Source organism: Heloderma suspectum, chromosome 3, assembly GCF_057233095.1.
Source record: "Heloderma suspectum isolate Gila_16-S chromosome 3, 16-S_ref, whole genome shotgun sequence".
Classification (NCBI taxonomy): domain Eukaryota; kingdom Metazoa; phylum Chordata; class Lepidosauria; order Squamata; family Helodermatidae; genus Heloderma; species Heloderma suspectum.
Window position 1 is genome coordinate 64,619,015 of NC_139460.1, and position 27,685 is coordinate 64,646,699.

General features: G+C 43.0%; 2 protein-coding genes across 7 annotated transcripts in view; one reads left to right on the forward strand and one right to left on the reverse strand.

Moving 5' to 3' along the window:
• The window catches only part of LOC146349768 (T-lymphocyte activation antigen CD86-like), a 43,538-nt gene extending 32,675 nt beyond the window's left edge, over nucleotides 1-10,863 (forward strand). For all 5 annotated transcript variants that reach the window (XM_084843467.1, XM_084843470.1, XM_084843468.1 and 2 more), the window contains 3 exons: nucleotides 1,448-1,549; nucleotides 6,189-6,316; nucleotides 8,841-10,863. In XM_084843467.1, coding sequence (XP_084699593.1) covers nucleotides 1,448-1,549; nucleotides 6,189-6,298 — 212 coding nt within the window. In that variant the 3' untranslated portion in view covers nucleotides 6,299-6,316; nucleotides 8,841-10,863. The remainder of the gene's footprint in view (nucleotides 1-1,447; nucleotides 1,550-6,188; nucleotides 6,317-8,840) is intronic.
• Nucleotides 10,864-12,284: 1,421 nt separating this feature from the next.
• TIMMDC1 (translocase of inner mitochondrial membrane domain containing 1) lies at nucleotides 12,285-27,338 on the reverse strand. 2 transcript variants are annotated; one of them, XR_014789075.1, is made up of 8 exons: nucleotides 27,153-27,338; nucleotides 24,611-24,776; nucleotides 23,908-23,996; nucleotides 19,994-20,061; nucleotides 18,008-18,086; nucleotides 17,418-17,511; nucleotides 16,392-16,502; nucleotides 12,287-13,075 (listed from the first exon to the last, which is right to left on the reverse strand). XR_014789075.1 is itself a non-coding variant. In XM_084843472.1 (7 exons), exons 1-7 carry the CDS (start codon nucleotides 27,332-27,334, stop codon nucleotides 12,946-12,948), a joined length of 825 nt encoding a protein of 274 aa, XP_084699598.1. In that variant the 5' UTR covers nucleotides 27,335-27,338; the 3' UTR covers nucleotides 12,285-12,945. The 2 variants fall into 2 exon arrangements, 1 of the variants encoding a protein (XP_084699598.1); XM_084843472.1 differs by lacking the exon at nucleotides 17,418-17,511 and having other exon boundaries at nucleotides 12,285-13,075.
• Nucleotides 27,339-27,685: the final 347 nt, after the last annotated feature.

Sequence of the window (27,685 nt, forward strand, 5' to 3'; positions counted from 1 at the left end):
TAGAGTCATCTCTTGAGCTGTTGGAAAAGAGTGCTTGCTATGATCAGCGTGTTCTCTTGGCAAAACTCTATTAGCTTTTGTCCTGCTTCATTTTGTACACCAAGGCCATGCCTGCCTGTTATCCCGGTGATTTCTTGACTTCCTACTTTAGCATTCCAATCCCCTATGATGAAGAGGACATCTTTTTTTGGTGTTAGTTCTAGAAGGTGTTGTAGGTCTTCATAGAACCGATCAACCTCAGCTTCTTTGGCCTCAGTGGTTGGGGCACAGACTTGAATTACTGTGATGTTGAATGGTTTGCCTTGGATTCGTACTGAGATCATTCTATTGTTTTTGAGATTGTACCCCAGTACTGCTTTTCCCACCCTTTTGTTGACTATGAGTGCTACTCCATTTCTTCTAAGGGATTCTTGCCCACAGTAGTAGATATGATGGTCACCTGAATTAAATTCGTCCATGCTTGTCCATTTTAGTTCACTGATTCCCAAGATGTCGATGTTCAGTCTTGCCATCTCATGTTTGACCACCTCCAGCTTACCTTGATTCATTGATCTTACATTTCAGGTTCCTAAACAATATTGTTCTTTACAGCATCGGATTTTCTTTTCACCACCAGACACATCCACAGCTGAGTGTCCTTTCGGCTTTGGCCCAGCCACTTCACTCTATCTGGTGCTACTTGGAAATACCCTCTGCTGTTCCCCAGTAGTATATTGGACACCTTCCAACCTGAGGGGCTCATCTTCCGGCGTCATCTCTTTTAGCCTTGTGATACATTCCATGGGGTTTTCTTGGCAAGAATACTGGAGTGGGTTGCCATTTCCTTCTCCAGTGGACCACATTGTGTCAGAACTCTCTGCCATTACCTGTCCGTCTTGGGTGGCCCTGCACAGCATAGCTTATGGCTTCACTGAGTTACTCAAGCCCCTTCGCCACACCAAGGCAGTGATCCATGAAAGGCAGTGATCCATGAATGAGACATTACCAAGCGCTATAAGAACTCCAAATACTATAAAGGACTATAGATAATAGAAGAAAGTGTAAGCTGATTGAGGAGGTGGGCGCCAAAGATACTCCGCCCCCGGGGTACTATTTATTCTTGAGTCAGGCCAAATTTGTTTACCCTTATAATTTTTTACCCTTACAATATCATTAAGCAGGAGCATTCCTGTTCTTAGATGCAAGGAAAATTTAAAATATTGAAAGGCTGGTCATCATAAGACGTAAAAGAGGAGGAAAGAAACCTAACTTGTGCGCACATGTTGATTGTGCTCCTGGGTGAAAGGCATGTACTCCACAATCCTGTGCATGTCTACTCAGAAGTAAGCCCCACTGAGTTCAATGGGGCTTGCCCCCAGGTAAATGGGTACCAGATTGCAGATTGGCTCTTGAGCTCTTCTATGTCAGGCTGGACTTTTCAGTAATATTTTCAACTTTCTCATTTCAGAAATAAGAGATATGTGTCGTTTGCCTCCATTGTCGGGGATCATGATTACTTCCATTGTATTTTTCCTTGTCTTTGTAGCAGCACTGACAGTGTTCCTCCGGAGTAAGTACAGATGTCTTTGTGACCTGTCAGTGTGCTGTTGAGTGTAATGTAGTGGTTGGATTTAGACTGTTACACTAAGACTGGGGAGACTTGGGTTCAAATGCCCGCTTGGCCATGAAGCTCATTGGATGACCTTGTACAAGTCACTATCTCTTAGCCTACCTCACAGGGTTGTTGTAAGAATAATAGGGGGGCAGTGGAAGAATCATGTACATCATCTTCAGCTCCTTGGAGGAAAGGCAGATACAAATACAGGGCTGCATCCAGTAGTGTTCATCTGCCAGCGGAACAGCATCTCCTAGCAGAATGGATTCCCACTGCAGCCACCCCATGCCCCTCCAAAACTGCTCTGGAGGGTTGAGAGGCCCCTCTGAAACACGTGTCTTCAATGAGGCACCCACAAAACTCCCCACTCCCAGCCACCTTCAAAAAATTATTTGTAATTAAAAAACACTTGAAAAATGCTTGGGTGCCTGGTTCTCCTTCCTGTTCCTGAACTGCTATTGATCGGCTGTTTAGTGGGCAGGAAGAGATGAAAAGAGTTGCTTCCTGGCCTCATCCAATCTTCTTCCATTCACATAGACCTTTCCCCTTCGCTCCCTGTCTCTCTACTCCCAGCTTCTACCTTTGCTGTTTCTATCACTTCCCTGTTCCTTGGCTTGCTCTTTCTCTCGCCATGCTTCTTTATCTCACTGTTTCTCCCCCTCCTAGCCCTAGCCTCGCTCTTTCTCTCCCCTCTACTGCAGTGTCTTGCTATTTCTCCATCCCACCCAGCCTCTAGCCTTGTTATTTCCGTGCCCCCTTCCTTTTGACTAGCCAGGCCCAAATGGCATCCATTATGTTACTAGCCATATTCTCCATGAGATGATGGTGTCCACAGAGGTTTCTCGAATTCCCAAATGTACCCATGGTCCAAAAAGTTGGGGACCTCTGCTCCAGAGTATAATACTAGGGTGCAAGGTGCTGCAGGGGGAGGAGAGGAAGGGAAAGGCCTGTAGAACAAGTGGAGATATGCGTACGTAACATTGGATGCAGCCCATAAAAAGAAATACATTTTCAGAAGCAACAGGGGTCCCCAGCGTGGTGTCCATGAGCACCTGACAATGTTTGTTTATTTTTTAATATACATACATGGATTTGTACGAAATGCATACGCCTTTCTAGCAATTATACATGGGCTGCAACAAAAGTGAACCAAATATCCAAATAAGTATCCATTTGAAGGTGGCATCTATATGCCACCCATTCAATATTAAAAGTGTTATAAAGTTCTCAGTCTTTTGCATTATAGGATGTGAGTGTTTATCTTTCCAATGTTGTAATATTAGTCTTTTAACTGTCAGAGGGGTGCAGAGAATCCATTTGTTAATTTCCATGAAGCAGGTAAATAATTTTAAAGAGTATTAAAGACTTCCAGCACAATTTTTTTCTGTGGACTAACCTCCCCACAAAAAGAAGCAATTACTGGATGTTGCCAGAATATATGTTTAAAAGAAGCATTTGTGGTTTGTTACCTCCAGCAATTAGCCAAATTAGGCAACCCCTTATTAAAGAGACGTTGCAGTGCCCAGTAGACATGAAGCAAACGTTTTTGCTAAATAAGACAGAGCCTAAGATCCATAGATGTGACATGTAGAAGCCAAGTGGCAACCCACTGATTAGGCATGTTGTGGTGGTGCCCATAGCAGTGTGCTTGATTTTTTAGCATTTCCTACTTCCTACATGCTTGGCCATTTCTGTATGAATGGTACAGAGCTTAGGATGTACCAGAGATGAGAACCGAATGAATGTCTGGGAAAATTCACTTTTGGGCAGGGGTAACAATTGATTTATAGAGAAGGTGAAGATTGCTGAAATTTACCCCCACCCCCAGATTAGACCAATTAGGTGTTGGTTTTTTGCTTTTAATGTATTGTCATATATAGAAAATAGGTGATATTACTTTTAATCACAGGACTTTTGCTAGTTCAAAATATCTTCCCCACCTCCATCACTCCCAAACATGTCCATTTCCCTTAGTGTCAAGTGAAAAATACTCTGCACTTGCTCAAAGACATTGTCTTTTATTTTGTTAATAATTTACATATTCTAGTGTTCAGGCCCAACATTGCAAACAGGTCTTTGGGCTAAATCCTTGCTCAGATTAAGTTCCACCCATGAAAGGAAATGGGTGTGTATTTGTTTGTTTAACAATGTTTCTAAAACATTATTCATTTTTTTAAAAGCACAACATGAGAAAGGTTTTTTAAGGATAAAAGCAATAATAAACACCATTAACATTATACAATAAAAAACCTCAAAAAAAAAATCAACCCAAGAACGTTTCAGCATAGCGCAAAAACAACATAGGACAAGGCAATAATAATAATAATGTTGATGATGATGTCAACTTTCAACTGGAAACAGAAATGTTTTTGCCATTGGATGGATGAGCCACTGCAAGGCATAACACTGGACCATATTTTCCCTGAGAACATTTGACCACAGTATCTCTGGTTTCTTTCAGCCCAGCTGCATTGTAAAAGGGCACGAAGCCACAAACTCTGTAGAACTTCTACCCCTTGTTTCTAGGAACCCTTCTACTTCTCTATCCTATATGCTATAAAGTTTCTTTTTTTAAGTGAAAAAAAATCCCCCTGTAGCACATAACTTTGAAAATAAAACCTGGCCTTTGAGAGCAAGGGAGTGAAATCATTCCTCCTTCAGTGCAACTGTGGTTCAAAATGCCTTCACAGGGGAGTCTGCTTTCAGCTGCATTGTATTGGCCTGGTATCTTCAGTACCCCACTTCAGTGGTTAAAAGGCAGATTTTAGCATCTGCAGTATACAAAACATAGCCCCTGCTTTGTCTTTTTCAGTGTTTTAGGCCAAAGGAGCTAGCAATATACAGAGAGCAGTAATTTCAACCATCATGCCAGAAGCAAACAATAGCAAAAAGTCTTGAGTGCCATATTTGACAGAAAGGTAGGACATAGATCAAATAAAATAAGTAAATAAGAGCGCAATCCTATGGAGATAGTTGTCAGCCTCCAAACTCGGAGGCTGATGACTATCCAATGCAGGGCAGCCAGACCACAGAGACAATCCTTGTCTCCGTGCTCCAGCTGCCCTACATTTTTGGCTAGACAGGTGATTTTGCCTGTCTAGCAGGGGAGCTTCAGAGCAGGGTTAGGGGGGGCGTGTGGCGCATAGGGAGCTGCATAATGCAGTTTCTGCGGTCTCCTCCCCTCCCTGCCCCTGAGACCGCCCCCCTTTCCCCATCTCTGTGCTCCATTTCCGAGTGCGGAGACCTAGCTGGCGCAGAGAGAAACTGGGCGGGGAATGTGGTTTCTGGGCTTGGAGCCTCAGAGCCCAGAAACCAAATCCTTTGTCACACAGACGCTGTCTAGGGGGCATAGGATTGCTCCCTCCATAAATAAACATTTTCTTCTTGTTTGTATCTGTTTTATTTTTAAAAATTAGGGATCACTTAAATAGGTTTTTCAAATGTAAATATTATTGTTCAGAGTATACAAGGATATTACTAGTGGGAACCGTATTAGCAAAAATATTCAAACATAAAAGCAAAGCACAAGGCAGGATAGGAGACATTATCTTTCGGAAGGAAAGAAAACACACCTTTACAATATATAATTCTAATGTCTCAAATATTCTTGCTTGGGAAAGGTAACTTCTTTGACTTTGTGTGCCTATAATCTAAAGGTGAACTTGCACACTCATTTGTGTCAGAAAAGGCTTGTCATGTAGTGACTTTTACCTGTCGTTCTATGGCTCACCTTTCTTAAATTAGTTCCCGACTGGAAGCTAATGTAGAACTCAACTGTATTTTATACTGAGCATCTTAGTCCAGTCCTTCTTTATCTAGTTTCTAATTAGCTTTTGGACCCAATTCAAAGTGCTTGCTGGTTATTGCTTGTCCCCTATGAAGTTTCCTGAGTTTTAAGATCCACTGGCAAAGGAGTAGCTGTTTTTTTTTTCTGATATTAAGGTTCATGGTCCCCAGAGCAGAGTTTATTCAGCTGTGGTACTGCACAATGTGTTAATGTTTAATCTTGAAGGTGTGTTTGTAATTGTTTTGATATACTGGGATAACATGAGTGATATCCTGTCTAGAGAAATCCTATTACAGCCCAATGATAGGATTAACATTTCAAATTGTGTGTGTGTGTGTGTGTGTGTGTGTGTGTGTTTATAAGGGGGTAGGAGTATAGAGAAGGAAGTCAGAATCCAGAAAACAAATAGTTCAGCCTGTCTACAACTGTCAGCAGCATTTGAAGGAAGTGAACATACTAGCAGACAGGCTGCTTAAAATGGGCTGTGGGGCCTTAAAAGAAATGAAAGCTGGTTGAGGATAAGACTCCAAAACAAGACAATGTCGGCTGTGTACCAACCAAAAATTACCCAAAAAAACACCCATGGATTTGGACTGGAATAAACAACCAAAGTAGTAGGCCTTGTATTCACCTTCTGAACAACCTACTCACCCCACCCCCCAACCCCAACACACACACAAGTGAGAGCTTTTTCCCCTCCTCAGCCATATTTGCAAAGTCTGGAAACATATTGGTAAAGATTCCATATTCAACTATGCTGAATTGACTGATGTTTTGGACTTTAAAAGGATTTTCTCCTTCCACCAGCCCACAAACGTTTGAGGTCCTCTTGCCGTACCAGCCCTAATCAACCAGCGGTGACAGTTGGAATATCACAGCAGCACTCCAATGGGACGTCCGAAGCAGTTTCTTTCTGACCACACAGGACTTGGGAGGTAGGCCTGGTTTTCAGTATTCTTCTCTGGCAAGATGGATGTTTTCATGCTACATCCTGACAACAGGGGGACTGGGCACCCCAAACGTAAGAGGTGGCTGAAATCCCACTGACGATCAGGCCTCCTATATTTACCATGCCACGGCCAGAAATGTTCAATTTAGGCCTCAGAAAGTCCTGACCACCTTACCTTTTGAGACATGCTACTATTTTTAGAAGGTGACCAGGGTGGAGTGGGGGCATAGTTTAACTAAAGTGAGGGGGAGGGGTGGAGTCTGTGAATATCACTAAGTTCCCCACTATTTTTCTTCCATACTTTGAACACTGTGAGCCAGACATTACTTTAAATCTGTATCTAGCAACTACATCTTTTGTCACTTTTACTGTACAGTAGGCACAAAAGCCCCAATACATATCTTTAAAGCACCCTTACCCCCTGATATGGATTGGGCCCCTGTGCCTACTCTAGAGTTAAAAAAATTTTTTTAAAGACATAGCTAGATACAGATTTAAAATAATGTCTGTTTTGGCCCTGAGGTGCTGAGAGGGAGAAGAAAGGAGGCAGCCAGGATGGTGTGTTCTGTCCACGCCGAATCCCAAATGCTTGAGTGAATTGCTCTTCACAGGGTGTACATAGCTGTAGTTGCTGGGATAAAAGCAACTAGAAGAGCATTGTTTACCAGCAGAAAAAAGCAAGGGGTTGGATTCAGATTTAGGCACATGCAACTTGGCTGGCAGAAGTAGACTTCCTTGTCCCCTCCCTCCTTCCCATAGTAGCCACTCCAGCCCCCAGAAAATGCTACACAAAGGGCCAGGGGACACCGCTGAATGGGGTGAGCTGTAGTGCGAGGAGCAGGAATCCCCGAAAATCAGGCAGAGTAATCGCCTGTGAGCCCTTCTGCCCACGGAAGGCAAATTCTGGATCCAACCCAATGCGATGAGGAAAGGTTAAGACCTGCCCCCAGCCCGAAGCTGGCTCTTCCACTTGAAAGTGCAGCCTCAGCAGTGGGGAGAGAGAGACTGAGAGAGATACACACACGCATGCACACGCACACAAATATACATATATATAAAAAAATATAAAATAATTCCAAAATCAGGATCACAGAACCAAGAGCGTAACAACCCATTTCACAAGTCACGACAACCCACAGTTGTTTAAAATTGTGGATTGCCATGACCAAAGCAGCATGTTGGTGCATGCTGCTTGGTCACTCCTACCACAAGCGGGCATGTTCCTGGGTTGTTTAGCATTGCATCCGAACCCAGAGCTGTGGCTTGTCTCTCACCCAATAAGCCAGAGGAAGAACCCATGGTTGTTGTGATGTGCAAACCGGGCCAGTGTGTCATTCCACCTTCCAGGCTGCTGGTTGACATGGAAAGTTGTAAGGGAAAATGAAATGCCAATCTTCACAAGCAGAAAAGTAATTAATTTGAAACAAAAGGGGGAGGGGGAATGCCTCCCTCCCCCCACTTTAATAATGAAACTGAGCAGCCAGGAGCTCCTTATGGAGTTCTGTTTAGGAAAAAGAGTCTGAGCTAGGGTATATCCTATGGAATAGATCCACTGACTTGGGCAGCCACAGCCAATTCATTGCATGAAGCAGCAGGCTGGAATTCTTCTTGGTGTGTAATACTACTTGCAAATGAGCACCTATCTACCTAGCCAGCTATTTTGAGCAACAAACTTACTGAGGAAAAAGCAATGGTCTGGAAATGCTGCAACTCTGAATATGTTAGCAACAATACAGGGGAAGCAAACCCTTCTTTGATGAGGTAGTCACTTCCTAGCAACAACACATTCTAGAGGACACCAGCTGGGATGTATGGCAGATTGCACCAGCTGATCTCAAGGTTGTATGTAACTGGGGATGATGAATAGACATCCTTAACCACTTCCTGCAGAAATTAATACCAAGTGTGAGGGTTCTGAAATCCCATTTCAAAGGTGAATGTAGAAAATAAAAATCTCCTAGCTGGATCAGAACCCCAAGTTCCATTTCGAATGCATGTCTACTTCCATCTGTGAAAGAGTGAGGTGATTCTTCCCCCTGCAGCCCTCCCACACCTCCCAAAAATTGGCTCCAGAGGTTCTCCCCAATCTTCTTGATCAGATTTGCGGGGTGGGGGGGATGGGACTGCAGTGGGAAAGAGAGGAGGGGAAAGTTCCATTGTATGACATTAGATCTCACCCAGAGTTCTCAGGTGGTAGAATGGACAGTATCACTTCACAGTGCAGGTGTTGGATCAGTTTTGAATGTTCCTTTGTGTGAAAAACAAACTTCCCAAAGTAAAAAAGTAGCACAACAGGAAGCAGGCTGGGTTAGAATTTCTGTGTGTGTGATGTGCTCATTTTATCGCATGCAGGAGTATTCCGAAATAGTATCCCCACATCTGCAGTCCATTCTTCCACCTCAGACTGCTCAGTGCTGCACGTGTAGACCAGGCCTCAGAGAGAAGCCAGTAGGAAGGTCTGTGAATGACTTTCTGCATATGCATTTTACACAATATTTTTATGTTCTCAGATCTCCTCTCCAGTGTTCCAAGTTCTGCTCCACATTCGTTTGCTGACAGAATCGGATGTTCAGTTGAATATTGGAGGGGAGACTCATCCAACAGGAATTTAATGGTGGTAGTAAGCCACAGTCTCATCTTTATAAGCTTTCTCCTCAAGTACATGAAGAAATGATGAAGCTGATAATGGGGCACTGTACTTTTGAGCCTGCTGTCTGTTAAGGATAGCTCAGGGGAGGACTACAATTAGTCCAGAACCCTTTAATCTCTGCTGAACTCCCCCCCCCCCCAATATTAAAGCCCTCAGAAAGGGGTGAATTTAGTGTAATGAAGAGACGTTCTCACAACTCAAAGCCATTCCTTGCAGTTGGCTGCAGAACAATGGAAGATACCAGTATGGTTCTGAAGTTGAATAAGCCATGCCCAAGGAACAGTATTATTGCCTGCTATGTAGGGGAAAAGTGGTTTCTTGCTTTGTAAACTATTCTTAAATGCAGCTTGCACATAATTTATCCCTCTGGCCTCTAATTTTACTTAGAGCACCAATATAATAAATAAACCTTATAGCTGTATTAGCTTTGTTGCCATAGCCCCTCTGAAGGTACAGATGGATGAGTAGCAAGTAATACTTCCTCACTGGAGACATAACTAGTTTGCATACTCATTTGCTACTGCTCTAACAAGCTTTAATAGTATGTATACGTTTTAATGGGGTATGCACATGTCTGTGTGTCAGGATTTCAAATGAGCTTAAGCATAATTAACTCTCTGTTGCATTGTGCCCCCTGGGTTAAGCAGGATACTTCTGTAGTAGACAATGGAGGGTGAAAAAGCTACATGATACGGATTAGGAGGACTGGGAGAAAAGGCAAGAGAAAAGGCTAGATGGAGAGGTAGTGAAGCTGTAGAAATAAATTGGGGGATTCTAAATTGTTCAGTAATTCTTACATTTAGCTCACCTTAAATATTTACACCACATAAAAGGCTTTTTATACAAACTGGCTCATTATCCTGTATCGTGTTTAGGATTATAAATGGGGCTGGAGTGAGGTGATCTCTGCAGGTACTTTCTCATTAGCCTTACTGTTTCTACTGCCTGTCATTATGGATGCTTCAGCTTCAATATTTTATTCCTTATTTGGTGCATCATATACTTACTTGAATATGAACTTGAGCACGCTCCGGGAGAGAGCGCAGGACAGGAAGGCCTGGCGTGCTATGGTCCATGGGGTCACGAAGAGTCGGACACGACTGAACGACTGAACAACAACAATACTTACTTGCCTTTGTAGGCAATCTTAATTTTGCCAGTATTATTACAAGACAACGCTGGTCCAACAAAAAAAAAAGTTTGAAGAGTTTCTTATCGATCCACCCTCATGTATTCCTAGGGCAGCTGACAAATCACTGTGGAATATTCTTCTGGAGAATGTTCTCTATTCATCCTCTCATACTAGGAAAAAACAACACTACCACCTTTAATTTCCAAGGGGAATCCCTCATTTCAAAGAACTGCCACAGGAAAATCCCACACCCACCCATATTAAAGCTCGTCTTTGAGGTGGTTGTCTTTAACATGGGTTGTGATCTTTTTTTAAGGGGATGCCTCCAATTAATAACACCCTTCCCCTTAATGAAATCACATAATAGGAACTGTCATTTATTCATGACTGTTTGACGCAGCCCAGAGTTTTCCTGCAAACCTCTCAGAAAATATATTTCTTTTTTGAACAGAATATATTCTAACATCTTAATTCCCACTTTCAAATTATCCTTCTTGACTACTGTATCTTAAACTGCACAAAAGTAAAAACTAATTATGCTGAGACAAATATACTTTAGCATTAGCTTCTTCTGGCAAATCTTATGAATGTATGTCTTCAGCTTGAAACAAAGGTGGTTATGTTTTGGTTTTGTACTTTATAGGAAATGTAAAATACGTTTACGCCTATTCTTGTTTTTCAGTAAAATGTACACAAGTTGTCGGCTTAATATCTGAGCCAAAGTAATAAATAAGTTAACTGCTTTGAATTTAACATTTTTATTTTGGATTTTCTTCCTTAATTATATTAAACATTGTCCTCTTCTCATTTTTCTGTGAGCCAAAAAAAAGTGGATTAAGAGTGCTAAGACATGAAGAATGAGTTAAAAAGTTCAATAACCACAATTCTCTATGGGCCAATTCACACAAACTCTGACTGTGGTTTGTGGCTTCCCTCCACTCCTTTCCTCCCTAGCTGTATTTCTGGCAAATTCACCATGCACACAAGCCTCAGTTTAACACATGCACACACACACAAAAGCTGGAATATTTCTGTTAGTCAATGATTCAAAGGAACAGTTTGCCACAATGGTGACAGGAGTCAGCCAGCAGGAAAAAGCACAAGTATACTGAGGTTACTTGTAGTAACTCTTGCTGAAACTAAGCAGATCTGGGTCTGGTCAGTAGCTCGATTGTCTCCAGACTGTCTGGGAATTCTTTGTATACTGCCTTGAGTTCCAGCATGAAGGGAAGGACAGAAATGCTATAATGACATTTTTAATTATATTCTAGGTACCATCTACACAAGGGCTGGGTAACCCATAGGCTGTATACAGTATCGCCTGGCCTTAAGTGTGGCCCCCACCGCCCCCTCTGCTGTGGTGGTAGCGGTAGCAGTAGCAATAGCAGCAAAATAATTGGCAGTTTGTATGTGCCTTATTTTAAAGCTAAATTTGCCTTTTTAGGCTGTTGTGGTAAACCACCATTTTGGTGCTGTTGTTGCTGTAATTCAGTGGTGTGCTGCAGCAGTGCCACCTGGTCCTGGAAGGTTGAAATTGGCTCACAGAACCTAAGTTTCCCACCCCAATCTACACAAATAGGTAGGGATACATACCTCTTCTCAATACAATTGGCAGCGTCAAAGCAAATCCTTTTAACATTTCACAGAAATACCATGTTATGGCAGAGAGCCACTTGTTGCAGATACATTTATACTCCAAGAAATGCCACTGTCTTAGAACAAACTTGGTATCTTAAGGATGAAGTGGTTTGAAAAGAAAGCTTGAAGATTTGTAGGCAATGGAGTTGGGATGTGGGCAGCGAATAGATTCAGGACCCATCAAGCCATGGTTATTATTTGGGACACCCACTCTACAACCTACCTACTTATGGACTTTAAAAACCACCACATTCCACCAGAGTCCTCAAAGTGGCTAGTCTCTCACATATATATGTGAGAGACTAACCATAAATTCTGCAAAATATAAATATATATATATATATATGAATATGAGAGAGACTAGCCACTTTGAGGACTCTGGTGGAATGTGGTGGTTTTTAAAGTCCATAAGTAGGTGGGTTGTAGAGTGGGTATATGTATATATCCTTCCCAATTTCCCTACCCCAAGACCATGTCAACAAATGTCATATTATTTGAAAATCTGAATCTGGATATAAAATAAATTCCGCAAAAAAGAGGAAATACGCAAATTTGCTTTATTTGCACAATCTGTCCTCACTGCATTTGGATTATCGTGCTATTAGACTTGGATTTCTTTGGACACAGAAACCTAAGGTATTTACCCAGCCATATGAATAGAAATATGCGAGGTAACATATGCCTAGGAATGCTAAGATTACTTTATTGGCTCTGCATTGGCTAGTGTCCTTAATTTTTCCAAGATGCTTTCCTGGTCTGTAATATTCAAATGGGGAGGGGTGCCAAATCCAAAAATTCATATACCAATTAATATGAAAATCTCAAATTATTTTTGCAGTCCTTTATTCCTTTAGAAGCAATTCACTCTTCAACAAGCCTACTTATCCCTGAAGACCTCTTTCATATGCCCATCTCACCACTCTTCCAGCTTGCCCCAGTGATAGGCAGTGTTGTTCTTTTCTGTGTCTCTTTCATTTCACTAATATGTCCACAGAGGCATGCAGGTTTTCCCCTTTCCAACAAAAGGGCAGCTAGTCATCCTTTGAAGTTGAACTTCCCATTCTACAAGTTTACCTGACCAAACTTCTATCAGGATTGTTTACTGGGCAGTAGGGGCAAGGAAGACTTTAGCAGAAGATCTTGAGACACAATATGTTAGAGTTCAGTTCGCAGCACTAAGCTGGTTGCTGACCACTCATGATTCAGGATTTGAGGGATGATTTGGTAATTCCTGTGTCTTTTTAGCATCTCTCTCCCAAGCTCTGTCCTGAAGGACATCATCTACTTCTTCTGAAATGTTCTCAATGATGCCAAGACTGGATTCCCTAAAGCAAAAAAGGGTTAGTTGGGGGGGGGAGAAAAAAAATAAAAGCAGAACTCCTCATCACATTCGTTATAAAACTGCCAACATTGGAGTCTGAAGCCAACCCATTTAGCCCTGACATATTAGTGGATTACAACCAATCTCCAAACAAGCCAATACCTTCATACAGTCCTACAGTCTTTGCTGATAGACAACCGTCTCTTTGATTTGAAATTTCTGCTTATCAGCAGTGTATCACCTAACAGACACATTGACATAAGAACCAGGCCCTTCAGCCAGCCAGTTATGCCACTTCAAGCATTGTGGCAACACTATTACAAAGCCCAATGACATCAGCTATACTATAAAGGGCTTATCCACCTGTGCGTCCTCCAACATGGTATATGTCATGTTATCAACCGCCCACAGTGCCCATCTGCAGTTTAAACGGACAAACTGGACACGGAAAATGGGAATACATAAGAACCAGTGCATGAACGTTCTATTCTTCCAGGAAATTTTATTCCATTCTAAATCTGCCATATTGAAAAAAAGAGGTTTAGGGGCTACATGGAATGTGAGGTTGCTAAATTAAGTCCTCATTAACACCTGATGCTGTATCTCCAGGTATAAACCAGAGATGAGGACCTTATGGCCCTCCAGATGTTGTTGGACTGGAACTCTCATTCCTTCCCACGGGCTGTGCTGCTAGGGCTGATGTGGCATGTGCTGGATTGCAACTCTCATGTTCCCCACCACTAGTTTAAACAAACACAAAGTGTGCTTATTTCACTATGAAGAATAATGATCTCCCATATGACATTAAAACTGATTAAGCATCAGTAACCATGGACCGGGACTTTTAACATGAATGGGTGCCTTAAGTTCAGCTGCCTGGGTTATGTATTGTGTCTGTACTATCTGTAGAAAGAATATAGCTTTACTTAAATCTTGCTTTGTAAAACATTTTACTCAGCTGGACACATGTATGTGTTTTGGAGTGGGGGATGAACGTGAAGTGCTTTGAACACACTATATTGTTATATACAGTGTGTGTTAAAACATACTTATAGCATTTCCAAATCATCACTACACATTCATCTAATTAAAAAGGTTCCACAAAAGCTTATGCTGCAATAAATTTATGTTGCAAGTCCCACTAAGGAAAGAATTGTTTTTTAATAATTTAGTGTGTTGCAAAATGCAACTGATTTAGTCTCAAGGGAGCAATCCTATGTCCTCTAGACAGCATCTGAGGGACACAGGGTTTTTCAGTTTCAGGGCTCCAATCTCAGAAGTGGTAAACTGCGCTTCCCGCCCCCGCATAGTCGGCACAGTTCTCTCCGCACCGGCTACATCTCCGCATTTGGAAATGGAGTGCGGAAACAGGGAAAAGGGGACGGTCCTGGGGGAGGGGAAGAGACCACAGAAGCTGCATTACACAGCTTTCTATGCACTGCACTGCACGGCTCCCCCCCCCCCCCCCCGCTGCAAAGCTTCCTGCCTAGACAGGTGAAATCGCCTGTCTACCCAAAAATGCAGGGCAGCCAGAGCACAGCGGTTAGGATCGCCTTGCACTGAATAGTTGTCAGCCTCCGCGTTCAGAAGCCATAGGATTGTGCCCTTATTCTCTATACTCATTATTTAAAATTATCTATATTGTTACCCAGTTTGGCAAATAAGCTAGGTAGAGAAATTGCTGTAATCCACTCTGAGATCACAAGATAGAGCAGGCTGTAGATTTAATAAGAAATGACATTTTCTGGCTGTGTCAATTGCTGTAGGTTTTGAGAAAATCCAACAAACAATTTAATACCGAGTCATGAGCCTCTCACGCTGATTGCACTCTGACATTTTTGCAATTTCTGAATTAGAAAACTAATTCAAAACTGAATAAAAGGAGATTTAGGATCAGCAACAAGAGTATCATGTCACATCAGTAGTGAAAAGAGCTAGAATCCTAGAGGCTAACAGGCTGAGACCTAGTTGTTGTTTTTCTTTGTGTTAGAAAGGGCAGTCCAGAACAGTGTCTGAAGACTATAATAGGGCGCTATTAGAGCTGTTCTCTCCATTGCGTTGCATGAGCCTTCGTCCATTGTTACCCCCAACTTTACATCTCCCTTCCCTGTAGGATTCAGTTTAAAGCCCTCCTGATGACGTTCTTCATGCTGTGGCCAAACACATTCTTCCCAGCCTTTGTGAGGTGCAACCCGTCCCTTGCCAACAGTCCATCTTCCAGGAAGTATAGCCCGTGGTCCCAGAATCCAAATCTCTCACGCCGGCACCACCTTCGTAGCCAGTCATTCACCTGGAGTATTTTTTGTTCCCTTTCTATCCCTCTTCTAACTACTGGAAGGATGGATGAGAAAACTATCTGGGCCCCAAGGTTCTTGAGTTTCCTTCCCAAAACTTCAAAGTCTGACGTGATTTCTTCATAGCTCCGCTTGGCGGTATCATTTGTTCCCACATGGATGAGAAGAAAGGAATACCTGTCAGTGGGCTTTATGAATGCAGGCAACCTTTCAGTCACGTCTCTAATTCGTCCTCCCGGGAGACAACATACCTGGAGAGTCCACGGGTCTTCGCGACATACTTGGGTCTTGATCCCACGCAGCAAGGAGTCTCCCACGACTACTACTCTTCTCTTCTTGTTGTACGCCTGGTTTCATCGCCTCTGTTTGACTGACCTTCAGCCTCTTGCTCACTCTCATGCAAGTTCCCCTGTAATTCTTCCTCTGCAGGCTGTCTTCCAGTCTCATCCTCAAGTGCCCAGAATCGGTTCCACATCTCCACTACTTCCACTGGTGCAGAGTGGCATCTAGTTCTTCTTCTCCTAATTGTCACCCTTTTCCAAGGAGTATCCTCTACTGCATTTTTCTTCACCTCAGCATTTCCCACTTCTGCCTCAGCTCGTTGTTTCTCTTCAAGCTTCTGGTCTTCACTTTGCTGCTGTAGTTCCACCATTCTGTCCAAGAACTCTTCGTGTTCTCTTATTCCCCGGAGGATCGACAGTTGCCGCTCCAGTCCTCTTACTTTTAAGTCTTTGAGGGCTTTTTTTTAAAAAAAATGTGTTATTGTGTTTTTAGATTCTACACTGCTGCTGGCTTTTACTCTGTTTTTTACTTCCATTTTATTTTAAACTTTTATAGGTTTTTATATTATGGTGTATGTTATTGTTGCATTTTATCGTTTTACATTTTGTGAACCACCTTGGCTTTGGTTATTGAGTTGTATAGAAATGTTAAGAAATAAATAATATTTATGTTAAGAAATAAATAACAGATATCTGTCCTAGGCCAGTGCCAAAGCTAACAATTAAAACAGTACTGGTTCCTTACCATTCTGCCATCTTCTGTTCATATTGCTCCCTTTGCTCCCGTTTTCTCTTCTCAACCAAGGTTTCACCAGCAAGATTTTGCACTGCCATTATTAACCCTCCTGCGGGGACACTGTAGGAAGACACAAGAAGTAAATGAAGCTATGTGGAACACTTTACAGTGACAGCAATTATGAATGAAGACAGGGCCGTTCACATAATCATTGATGCAGCACCTCTGCCAGTCCCTGCCCCACTAATACATTTTCATTTAAAGGGTACTCGCAAAATGGAGCTCAATTCCAGAGTCAACCATAAATAGTAGAGAACATTCCCCCCATTCTTAAGTTTAGTTTTCTTTGTTATAAGAAATGATTTCCAATATCATCCATCATTCAACATACATCAAAACTATTAATCTAGTATAGCAGAAAAAAAGTATTCCAGATATAGAAAAGGAATCCATCATTCTTCACTCCTATTGTTCTGTTCTCACCATTAAAGAACATTATTATCTATGGACATACCATCTTCCCCATTAAACAGATGACCTTAACCTGGGGGGGGGGGGGGCTTTTCCTTCTTTTGAGGGCAACATACCCTCAGGTTATCTACTGGGGGCCACATGCTAGCAGTAGGTGGGGTGCAGGAGAAATTCCACTGGATTTTGCCCAAGGTTTTCAGAAAGGTTATGTTACTGTCCATTATATACGCAGATGTGGCAAAGGGTGCATTTAAAATTAATGTTCCTAGATCTTAACCTCTATATTGCCCAACCAAGCATGCTTCAGGTTTTTCTTGTTTTAAAAAATACTTTTTGAATGACATTTAGGGCTCTTCAGAGGTTCCCCTCCACAGGTTCAGTGAACACACTGGAAACAGGGCAGTTCCTGATGTTTGTGTGCCCAAGAGCCCAAACATCCCTGTCTTTAGTACGAGATCATGTTTTCCATTCAGAAAGGCAACGGGGGGAACCTTCTCAAGCCTCTGCTTCGAAGGGCTCAGGGTGCCTTGTGGCCCCCAACAGAGCAGGCTTCCCGTCTCTCACCTTCTATTAGGAAAGGCAAGAGGGGGAGCACTGTGATCCATGGGCATGTGGCTGGGTGGGTACCAGAGAAGCCGTGGCAGAGCCAAGGAGAAGTCTGTGGACCAGATGGGAACACACCAGAGGTTAGATCCAGCCCATGGGCTGGCAGTTTCTTACACCTGAACATACCACTGCTACACATTTAACTTGGCACCAACAGCATGCTACGCTAAAAATCCGAGAACAAAAGGGCAATGCATCCTCCAAATTAACAACTGACCATCAGCAATCTTCACTGTATTTGTTTTAAAGAAAATCAGCACCCACACCCATTTAAACACTAACAGAGAAAGAAAAATAGAGTTTGCATAATATTAAGATAAAGAAAAACTGTGAAGGAAATTGGAAAGGGTAAAAAGGCTACTACCACCAATACAGAAGGGAAACCAAAAGAGGTCTAAATTTAAGAGGAAGAGGGCCATTCTCTGTAAAACCTTGCCAAAATTAAGAAATTGGCTTGGAATGAAAGCTGAGACTTATCATACCTAGTAAAAGGTGGCAATTTTGATTACTGGTGTGTCTCGCTGTGCATGCACATGTGAGCGACCTACCCCAACAATGCTCCAAAAATGCTGCCTCCGATCAAACCTTGCAAGCCCAAGTGCATTCTGAACAAGCCTCCTGTACAAGCTACAAATCAAATCAAATTAAATCAAATCAGACCATGCAAGGAAGCTTGCAAGACATTTCAGCCACAATACATTGAGATGGCTATTCTATCATTCCTGCTGCCTCCCCTTCCAGGATCCTGTGAAATGAAATGTGGCTCCCGGACTGCAAACCACAGATTCAACTATGGACAGCTCCAAATAGTATGACATACAGAAGAAACACAAACCTGTAGACATCATATATGTATGTGGATGTTTAAAAATATTACATCTTTAAGCACTTATGTACATGCAGGCATGGTGTTCACACTAGACACAATTGCTGTAGGAAACACTAAATTAACATCTGTATTCTCCGGAGTAATCTGTAAAGGTATCCCATCTTAGACCACAACCTGAGGAGTCTATAACCAAGTTTGGATGACATGCCACCCATGATTGCATATGCAACCCCCACTTGTGGGTTGTCGTGTTGTACAAACCAAACGAGCATGGGTCATGTGACCCTAAAACAGACCATGGGTTATGCAAGGATTGTTTCACCTTCATATAACCCACGCTCACTGGATTCTAACAACATGACAACCCCCAAGCAGGGGTCGCATATTCAAAATGGCAGCCACATGTGCCCCATAGCCTCACTGTGGGTTACATAACATGGGTATCATGTCATGCAAACAGCCCCTATATGTGGTCAGAACAACTAAGACGGCAATCTGCCTTTAAAGGTGCAACTGACTGTAATGCAGCTGTCCTATTACAATACTTGGATGGTGTAAATCATCATATTAATTTCCATCTGGAGCAAAAAACTGCCAGTTACTTGACAGATGTAAGCAACTGTATCCTACGCAGTATATTCAAGTCAAACTGCTACATGGTCTCATTTTGTCTAAAGGAAGGGTAGTACTTTATTTCAGATATATGCAACAAGAAGCAGCTGTCTATCATATATGCAGGGATCAGGCAAATTGATGCTCTCTTTTGCATTAGGAGAACACCTGGTTCAGTTTAAGAACTAAAAAGTAAATGCAAGCTGGGAACGCTGACCAATCATAAACTACAACTAGTTTCAATTATGTACAGGAATCCATTAAAATGGGTCAAGTTAGGTGGTTTTGAAAGAAGAAATATATGTTGGGAAATCACAAGTGCCCTAGCAAGGTGGTATTATTTTCTAAAAGGAAGTTCAACTGGGGTATTTCTTTGTCAGAGGACTGCTGCATTTTCACCACAGCCACTATACACTGACTGGAATTGAGTTAGGACAGGAACTGAGATTTTTTGAAGTATTTTAATTATAAGATTTAATTCCTGCATGTAAATACAAATCAGGATCCAAATTCAAATCAGAGTAGTTTTCAGAGCAAACACAAAAACAGCTTCTCTCAAAGTAGGATTCATTAAGTAGCAAAATCTTACAGAGAATATACATTCCTTTTGCTAGGTTTTGAAGCTCTGTTCACATTTAACGAAGCTGACATTGCAATCCTCTACATATCTACTTAGAAGTAAGTCCCACTGAGTTTAATGGGACTTACTCCCAAGTAAGTGGGTATGGGATTGCAGCCTTACTTTTTACGTAAAGGATTTACTAATCCTTTAATTTCATAATCCTTTAAGAGCCTTTTACCTAGTAACTGCTATATGATGGCACAATATTAATATGTGATCATAAGCACACATATCTGGAAATGAGTTTCTCTGAAATGAGCCAGACAGAAAACACCAATCCCAAAGATCTCCCTAGTTAAGAAATATATTAAACACCACCATATATGACTGAGTAACAGTCTTAATATATAATCAAGTTTAAAACGTGACACTTGATAGACCAAGGAGGAAGACTGTGGAGCTCTGACACTAATCTTATCTAATCAATACTATCTCATTAAAAAACGAATATTCAAAGTAGAGAAGTCTCACCTCCTGCAATGCCAAAATGACCGATGGAAATTTTATCACGGTATGCAGACAGACCAGTGCTCACCGTGCTGCAGTAGAGAGGAAGAAAAACAAACAAGGATTAGCAAGAAAACTGAACTGGAAGAAAAGAAGTATTATTTCTGAAGGCCCAAATGGTGTCCTGTTAAGTCAGGACTAGAAACATATGCATCTTCTCAAAAGGGAGAGATGGCAAGAGTATTTAGAAGGATTTCATATGTAACTTTTCCATGTGACACAATTCACATATAGGAGAAACATATGCACCTCCGAATCCATGTACTTATAGAAAAATAAACAGATGAACCATATTTCACAAGTGACAGCACATATGTTTTCTCTTGGAACCAATTACCTAGGGAGGTAGTGGGCTCTCCCACACTGGAGGCATTCAAGATGAAGCTGGATAGCCACTTGTCAGGGATGCTTTGACTTGGATTCCTGCAATGAGCAGGGGGTTGGACTTGATGGTCTTGTAGGCCCCTTCCAACCCTACTATTCTATGATTCTTCATGGATATTATCTAAAGCAGCCTTCTCCAACCTGGTGCCCTCCAGATGTTTCAAACTACAACTCCCATAATTCCTGACCATTGATTATGCTGGCTAGGGCTGATGGAAGTTCAAATCCAAAATGTCTAGAGGACCCCAGGTTAGGTAAGGCTGTTATAAATAGAGGAAAGGAATGTACAAAACAGGCTGTTGTTTGGATAATGGGCATGCTGTTTATACAGAGTTAGGGCAACTTCAATGAAATGAGATAACAAAGTTTTAAATAATTGGGGTTTTAATTATGAAGATTTGTTTTAATTTTTAAAATATTTATTAAACTTCAAAAAGAAATGCAATCACAATGAAGTTACAATAACAAACAATATCCAAACACTAGGAAGATGACGGGATTGCATAGTTGTCATTTGTCAACATATTTTAACAGCTAATTATCAACTCATACTTACATTTCCTTTCAAGTAAAGTCATCTATCCAGAAGGAAGAGTGGGCAATCAGTGGATTCTGCCCAGAAAACCCTTATATAAAGTATAAATGAGAACCATGTTTCTAAAAATAAAACTTCTCTGATAACATCTATTAGGGTAACATCTATTAATCCTATGGCTGCTGCTCAGAGGCTAGACAGCCATAGGATAGGTCGGTTCCCCAAGAACCGACCTCCACCCCCTCCCACACTGCCTCGTAGGCAGCGCGGAATGGCCCTGCGCTCCATGCTCGGAAGAGGAGTGTGGAGTGGTGAAAACAGGGTGTTCCTGGGGAGGGGGGAAGTGCCATTGTGACGCTTCCTATGAGTCGGCTAGCGTCCGCCCCCTGCTCCACCTTCCTGAGGCTAGACTGCCGAAATCGGCTGTCTAGCCACAAATGCAGGCAGCTGAAGTGCAGAGGGGGATGATCCCCTCTGTGCTGCTCCTGCCCTGCACTGGATAGGCAGCCGCCTCCGAGTTCGGAGGTGGCCGCCTATCCCTATAGGATTACGCCCTTAATCTACTGTGATGTGTCAAGAGCACTGTGCTAAACCCTTGAGAAGCAACCATGAACTGTATCCTGTGGCTGTTCTCCAACTTTTAGCCATTTCCATTCTGGCTACTGCAACCACTAATTGGTAGGTTCCTCATGAAAAGTCTTCCCCTGGGAGTCTTTGAAGATAGAAGAGTGCCAATGGAGGGGGGGGGGGGGTGTCTAACTGAATGGGTCATTGCACTATTTCCAACATGTCTGAACACAAGGGCATGACCACCACATGTGGATTATGGGCCCTCTATGGCCCCTCCAGCACACAGTGGGGAGAACTTTGTTAACATGACACAGCTCTACATGGGTGTGATTCTCTAACTCCTACTGATTTCATTCCAAGAGGTTGTTTCCTCCAAATACAGTCCCATTTTGCCTATAGGGCAGAGGAACCTATGCCTCCCATATGTCTTGTAATCCTCTAAAAGTTCCCTGAGTCTGCTATGAATAAGACATAGATAAAAGAGACAGCTCTCTTTGTCCTGTACAAGTCACACTCAAAGAAGGTGATTATAAAGATAAATATTGACAACCTAGATCCTAGGTAAAGAGGCTGCTGCACTTCAAAAATACAAAAGGACTAACAACTCAATCCTAAACATGTTAACTCAGAAGCCAGTTCCCACTGTATTCAATGCGACTTATTATCCAAGGGCCCGTGCCAAAAAACTTACGTCATAAGGTACAAAAAGTTTGACTATCTTACAAAAGTTGTGGCAGGCCCCGCAAACTATGTCATGGAAAGTCCCCTCTCCGTCAATAGTATTGACTTATGCATCTTATCCCAGGCAGCTCCTGTTATTAACAATGGTAATAATGGCATTCCTTCTGAGGTGGCCGACAGCTCATCAGGTGATGCAAATCTTCAGTCCTTATTTTTTTAGCAGCTGATACCATACCCAGGACATTAAAGAATATCAAGGATGTTCCTATTACCAGTGATACCTTTCACTGCAAGATCAATGGGCATTTCTTAACATCACTTGCCCATTTATTACAACATGCACAACATCTCGGTAACACAATGTTGTGTATCTTCAGCTTGCATGTGTTAATGACATCACCCCCTCGCAATCTTGCTGTTAGGTGGTTCACGGCTCCCTGTCTGGTGGCTGCTGGTGATTATGCAGGCTCCTTTCCACAGTAAGCCCAAAAAACAGAAGTACCAATACATTTCTGGACCAGCGATATCAATTCCTTACTTAACTCAGTAAAATGGAATTGGTTATGATTCTGATCATATTAAGTGGTCTAATTTGGGATTGGCCCATGTAAAGCAGTCAGATTGGATATTTTAAGATACAGGAAAGTGATCTCTACCAAATGGTATCAGTTTCAGCCATATATCTGAGTGTGTCGGCTATTTGGGCGGTATAGAAATGAAATAAATAAATAAATAAATAAATAAATCATATGATGTACTTAATAGCTCCCTTTTTGGAGGGGTCAGAAAGGGGATAAACCCCATCAAAGTCAGTCAGATTCGACAGTCTGGAATTATATACACTATTCCCCAACAGATACTGCTTGTTTCAACCACGTACCTTATGATATAATTGGCCCCGAAAAGGGGTTTTGGGGGGCTCCCACCCCCTAAACGCCCCAGCATTTGCACATAAGACTGGCAGTTTTGGAGACACCACAACTTTTGTAAGATGTCCAGATAGTCAAACTTTTGTACCATATGATGTAAGGTTTTTTGACACGGGGTCTTGGACTATTTACTCCCAGGTTAAGGCTGAAATCCTATACCCACTTTCCTAGGAGTAAGCCTCACTGAACCCAGTGGGAGTTGCTTCTGAGAAGACATGTATAGTACTCCACTATTTGTGTGCATTGGACTGCAGCCCAATACAGTTTGCACACATACACTGATATTGTATTAACAACTCACTGAATGAAATGGCTACTGATCAAGAGCCTCATATTATCTGAAGGAGACTCTGGGTGAAAAGCAAAAGGTATGCATGGGATATTTCAGATCTTAAGCACATAAATGGAAGAACAGTCAGATTTTATTCTATCACCTGAGAATTCCCATTAGCTGATCTGCTATGATGTTACAGAAGGACTACAAACATCTAAGGAGACGCGGCCACAGTTCTCAAAATGCTAACAACATAACTTTTATGAGGGATACAAATAGTTGTTTTGGCTTATATGGGATATGCTGTTTGGATGACAAAGTCAGGGCAACTGTACCAACAGAAGAAAGGGGCACAAAGACAGCCCAAATTATATTTAAGCTGCCTCAGCTTGCAAGTAACTGCTCACGAGTGACAATAGTAATATTGTAGAACTGTTTTCCATCTGTAATGTATTTGGGCATTGTACACTGATTGCCTCCCATAACTAAAAACAGGCCCCCTTACTTGAATATTGCCACAAAAGCAGCGACTCTCCAGCTCCAACGCCAGCCGTAACGGATGAAACCCCTGATCGCTGCACGATGTGTAGATTGCTACAGAGGAAATTAGAAAGTACAATTTTATGGTACAATTTATTATGTTCAGATTATACTACATACATTTTATTATGTTCAGAATGACATTCTATATGGACCATTTCTAATATTAATGAAAAAGCAGACCTGCTAGTGAGATGTCCTATATAGGGATAAACATTTTGCCTAGAAGCTGAAAGCAGACATCTTTGAAGAGCCCCGAGACTCCCCTTTCACATGTCTGCTTGCTTTGTAGAAATCATGCATGCACATCCCACCTGTGCCTCTACTGACAGAGGGATGGAGGATTAGACCTTTGCACAGAAAACAATTCAGGTTGCTTTGACATGGTCAGAACTAAGGACCGGTTCATACATACATGCACGTAACTTCCTCCTTTATTACTTGATTTTTCTGTACTTGACTCAGAATTGTGTATGTGAACTGTCTCCAGTGAAAAGTATTATTGGAGGCAATATTAAAACTCTGGGTGTGGTGCCTGATCAGTGATGGTTCTTTCCCACATGCAAGTCATCAAGCAAATGCATTCCAAATGCTAAAGAAGGTGGTTAAAAAACTATCTAGAAGATGGATTCAATATGTGCTCTACCATGTCAGACATTTGTCCATACCACAGCATCCAGACGATTATGGTAAATCTCTCCTTCACTCTGCTCAATATATCGTTTTTTGGCATATATAAAGCCGGGTATACCTCCATAGGCCAAGCCTATAATGCCCCCTGAAAAAGTTGCTTTGACTATATTAATAGTTTCTTCTGGGTATTGATTTAGTTCACTGTAAAAGAAAAAAAGAAGCTTCATGAAAATCCAGTCTTCAGGAACTGTCTACATAAAGACATTTCTGTGAAGCCTTCAGTACCCTTCAGATATCTTCCACATCCACAATAAAGCATCAACATTAAATGAGGTGACATTGTCAATAGAGGCCAGATGTCTGCTAAACTGACAAAAATTCAGCTCACAAAATCAACAGGACAGTGTTATTTATCAATCGTATGGTCATGTTGAGAAATGTACTTTATGGGAAACGTACTTTAATGTAATGTAATGTACTTTAGCATTGTTCAGGCACAATGCTAAACTACAGTTTAAAATGTCAGTGCAATCTCAGGCTGTCAACTCCCCGCTCTGCTCTCCTCTCCTCCTCCTGCATGGTTGTGAAAAAGAGATCAGAAGCTTTTGCTTACATTTTTTAACTGTCTACAGTTTAATATCGCACAGGTCCTGTTCGGGTATTCAGAAAGCGTGTCGTTTAAATATGCCAGGAAAAGGAGCACTCCAGCCCCGCCCCTCTCCTTCCTCATTCTGTACAACTGTGTGAAGTGGAGAGCCTCCTCTATCTGTGGGAGTTATCCATGAGATCTGGAATGCAGGATAATCAGTGTTCTGGATACCCACAGATAGAGGAGGCTCTCTGCTTCAGGCAATCATCCTCCACGTATACCGGGCGAAGAAAGAGAGGAGCGGGCTGGAGCACTCCCTCTCCTCATGTGTTTAAACAACATGCTTTCCAAGCACCTGAACAAGGTTACTGTCTTCAACAAATACACTTGCCATAGCAAGTGTGGCCCCACCCTGTGGTGAGTGTGATGAGCAGCCAGCCTTCTTGCCAACTCTGAAGCACAGAGGTGGGTGGCACCCTCCAAGCAGTAGCCTGACAATCCCTGCCACCACCACAGCTCAAAACTTGGAAGGATGGATGGCTATTTGGAGGCTGAGTGGCCAAGGCACCTGAACAGCCTTGACCATGCAGGGCCAAATGGCACCCCCTCCCCTTCCTCTGTTGGCCTTTCCTGCTCAAGAGCAAGAAGGCCAGGCAGGGGAAGCATTGCAATTGCTTTGTAGAAGTTGTACATGCAGAGGCAGACAGGGCAGCACATGAGTCGGAGGTTCATTCATGCAGTGCTAAACCATAGTTAAGCATTAAATCTGAATGCAAGCACCATCAATCTTTAAAACACAACACAGCTCTCTACATTTCAGAATAAGATGTCATTTGTGAGAAGTCACAGTAGGAATATTTTATTTCAGGACCTTACACATGCATAACACAAATACCACACACCCACAATCCCACCAACCTCATTAACACAATCAACCTTTTGAAAGTTACTCTACTGGTTGTAAAACCAAAGGAGACGTCTGCCTGCTCAGTGCAGGTGGGGCAGACTGAAGGGGAACCATTAGTGACTTCAGATACTCAAAACTTTTCTTCGGGATCAGCACACGGCTTAAGCAAAACCAGGATGAAGCTGGACAGCCATCTGTCAGGGATGCTTTGACTTAGGGCTTGATCACACGGAGCTTTTATCCTGCGATTGAGATTGCTCCTTCACGGAGGTTTGTGGGCTCTTTACATGACGCCGTGATCCTCCTGCATTAAATGCCCTTTGTTCCATTTTTAAATAGATCGCAGACAATGAGCTATCAAATTACCCGTTGTGTTCCACTTCAGTTTCCTCCAAGGAAAGACTTAAAGCGGCAAGAAGAGGAGCAAGATCAATGAAAGATAATGGAAGACTCAGGGGCGGGGGGGGGGGGAGGAAGTGCATGTGAATGGAGGCAGTGGTAATCCTGCATTTAAAAGGGAAGCAGAAAGCCCAGTTTTAAATGCAGGATTTTAGGCTGGTAAAGAAACGCCCTTAGATTCTTGCAGTGAGCAGGGGGTTGGACTCGATGGTTTTATAGGCCCCTTCCAACCCAACTATTCTGTGATTCTAAGGCTGCAGGATGTTCAATCCCAACACCTGTGAGGTTAAGCCCTGGAGCCTGTTTTCAACCCTAGACTCGAGCCCTGAAACACGTGAAGCAGGGCCACGTAAGAGGCAGGGCCAAAACGGACATGACTTTAACCGTGAGTCTAGCAGGTATGTCTTCTTTTCATCTTTACTCTGGACTAGACACAGGGGCTCCGATCCGGATCTTAAAAGCCCCCTACGCTAGAATCCCGATCCGGATCAGGGGCCCTAGAATAAAAATGAAGACGAGGTAGTTACAGCCATGTCTGTTTGGGCCCGCAGAGTGGCTCTGAGCGTCTGTTGATAACCTTTAAGTACAACCAGGCGCGACTGCAAGCTGGGCTATACAAGGGACGCGTGGAGACGTCCCCTTCCCGGCCGCCGCCCGCCCTCAGGGGAGCTCTCTCACTCACTCTCGGCGGAAGAGCGCCCGGAGCCGTTCCCAGCCCGAATCCGGCGGCTGCGGCCTGCCCACAAACCAAGGCTTCCCCGAGCCCGGCTGTTCCGCGGCCAGCGCGGAGGACGAGGCAGCGCGTCCGTCGGCCCAGGCCCGGGGCGGCCTTCGCGCTCCCGGCACCTCGGGCGGCCGCTCCATAATCAGGCGATCGAGCGAGAGAAAAAAGAGGAGAGCGAAGCGCTTCCGGCGCCCTGGCCTTGGCTTTGGTCCCCTCTCGTCGCCTCAGCCGCATCGGAACCGAGCGAAATAGGAGAGCGCCGCTCTGTCGCCCTGGAGGACGCATCGCGCCTTCGTCTTTTTCACCAGCTCTAGGCTGTGGAGCGCTTCTCGTCCGGCTTGCACACGCGGCGCGGGGTGTGGCTGGGCCCGCTGCCTGCCGCTGACCTGCTCCTGCTTCTATCAGAACGCGGAGAGCCGCATATTCGAAGCCTGCTTCCCGAAAAAGACATCCTGCCTCTAGGACAGGGGCAGGCAACCTGTTTTGGGCTA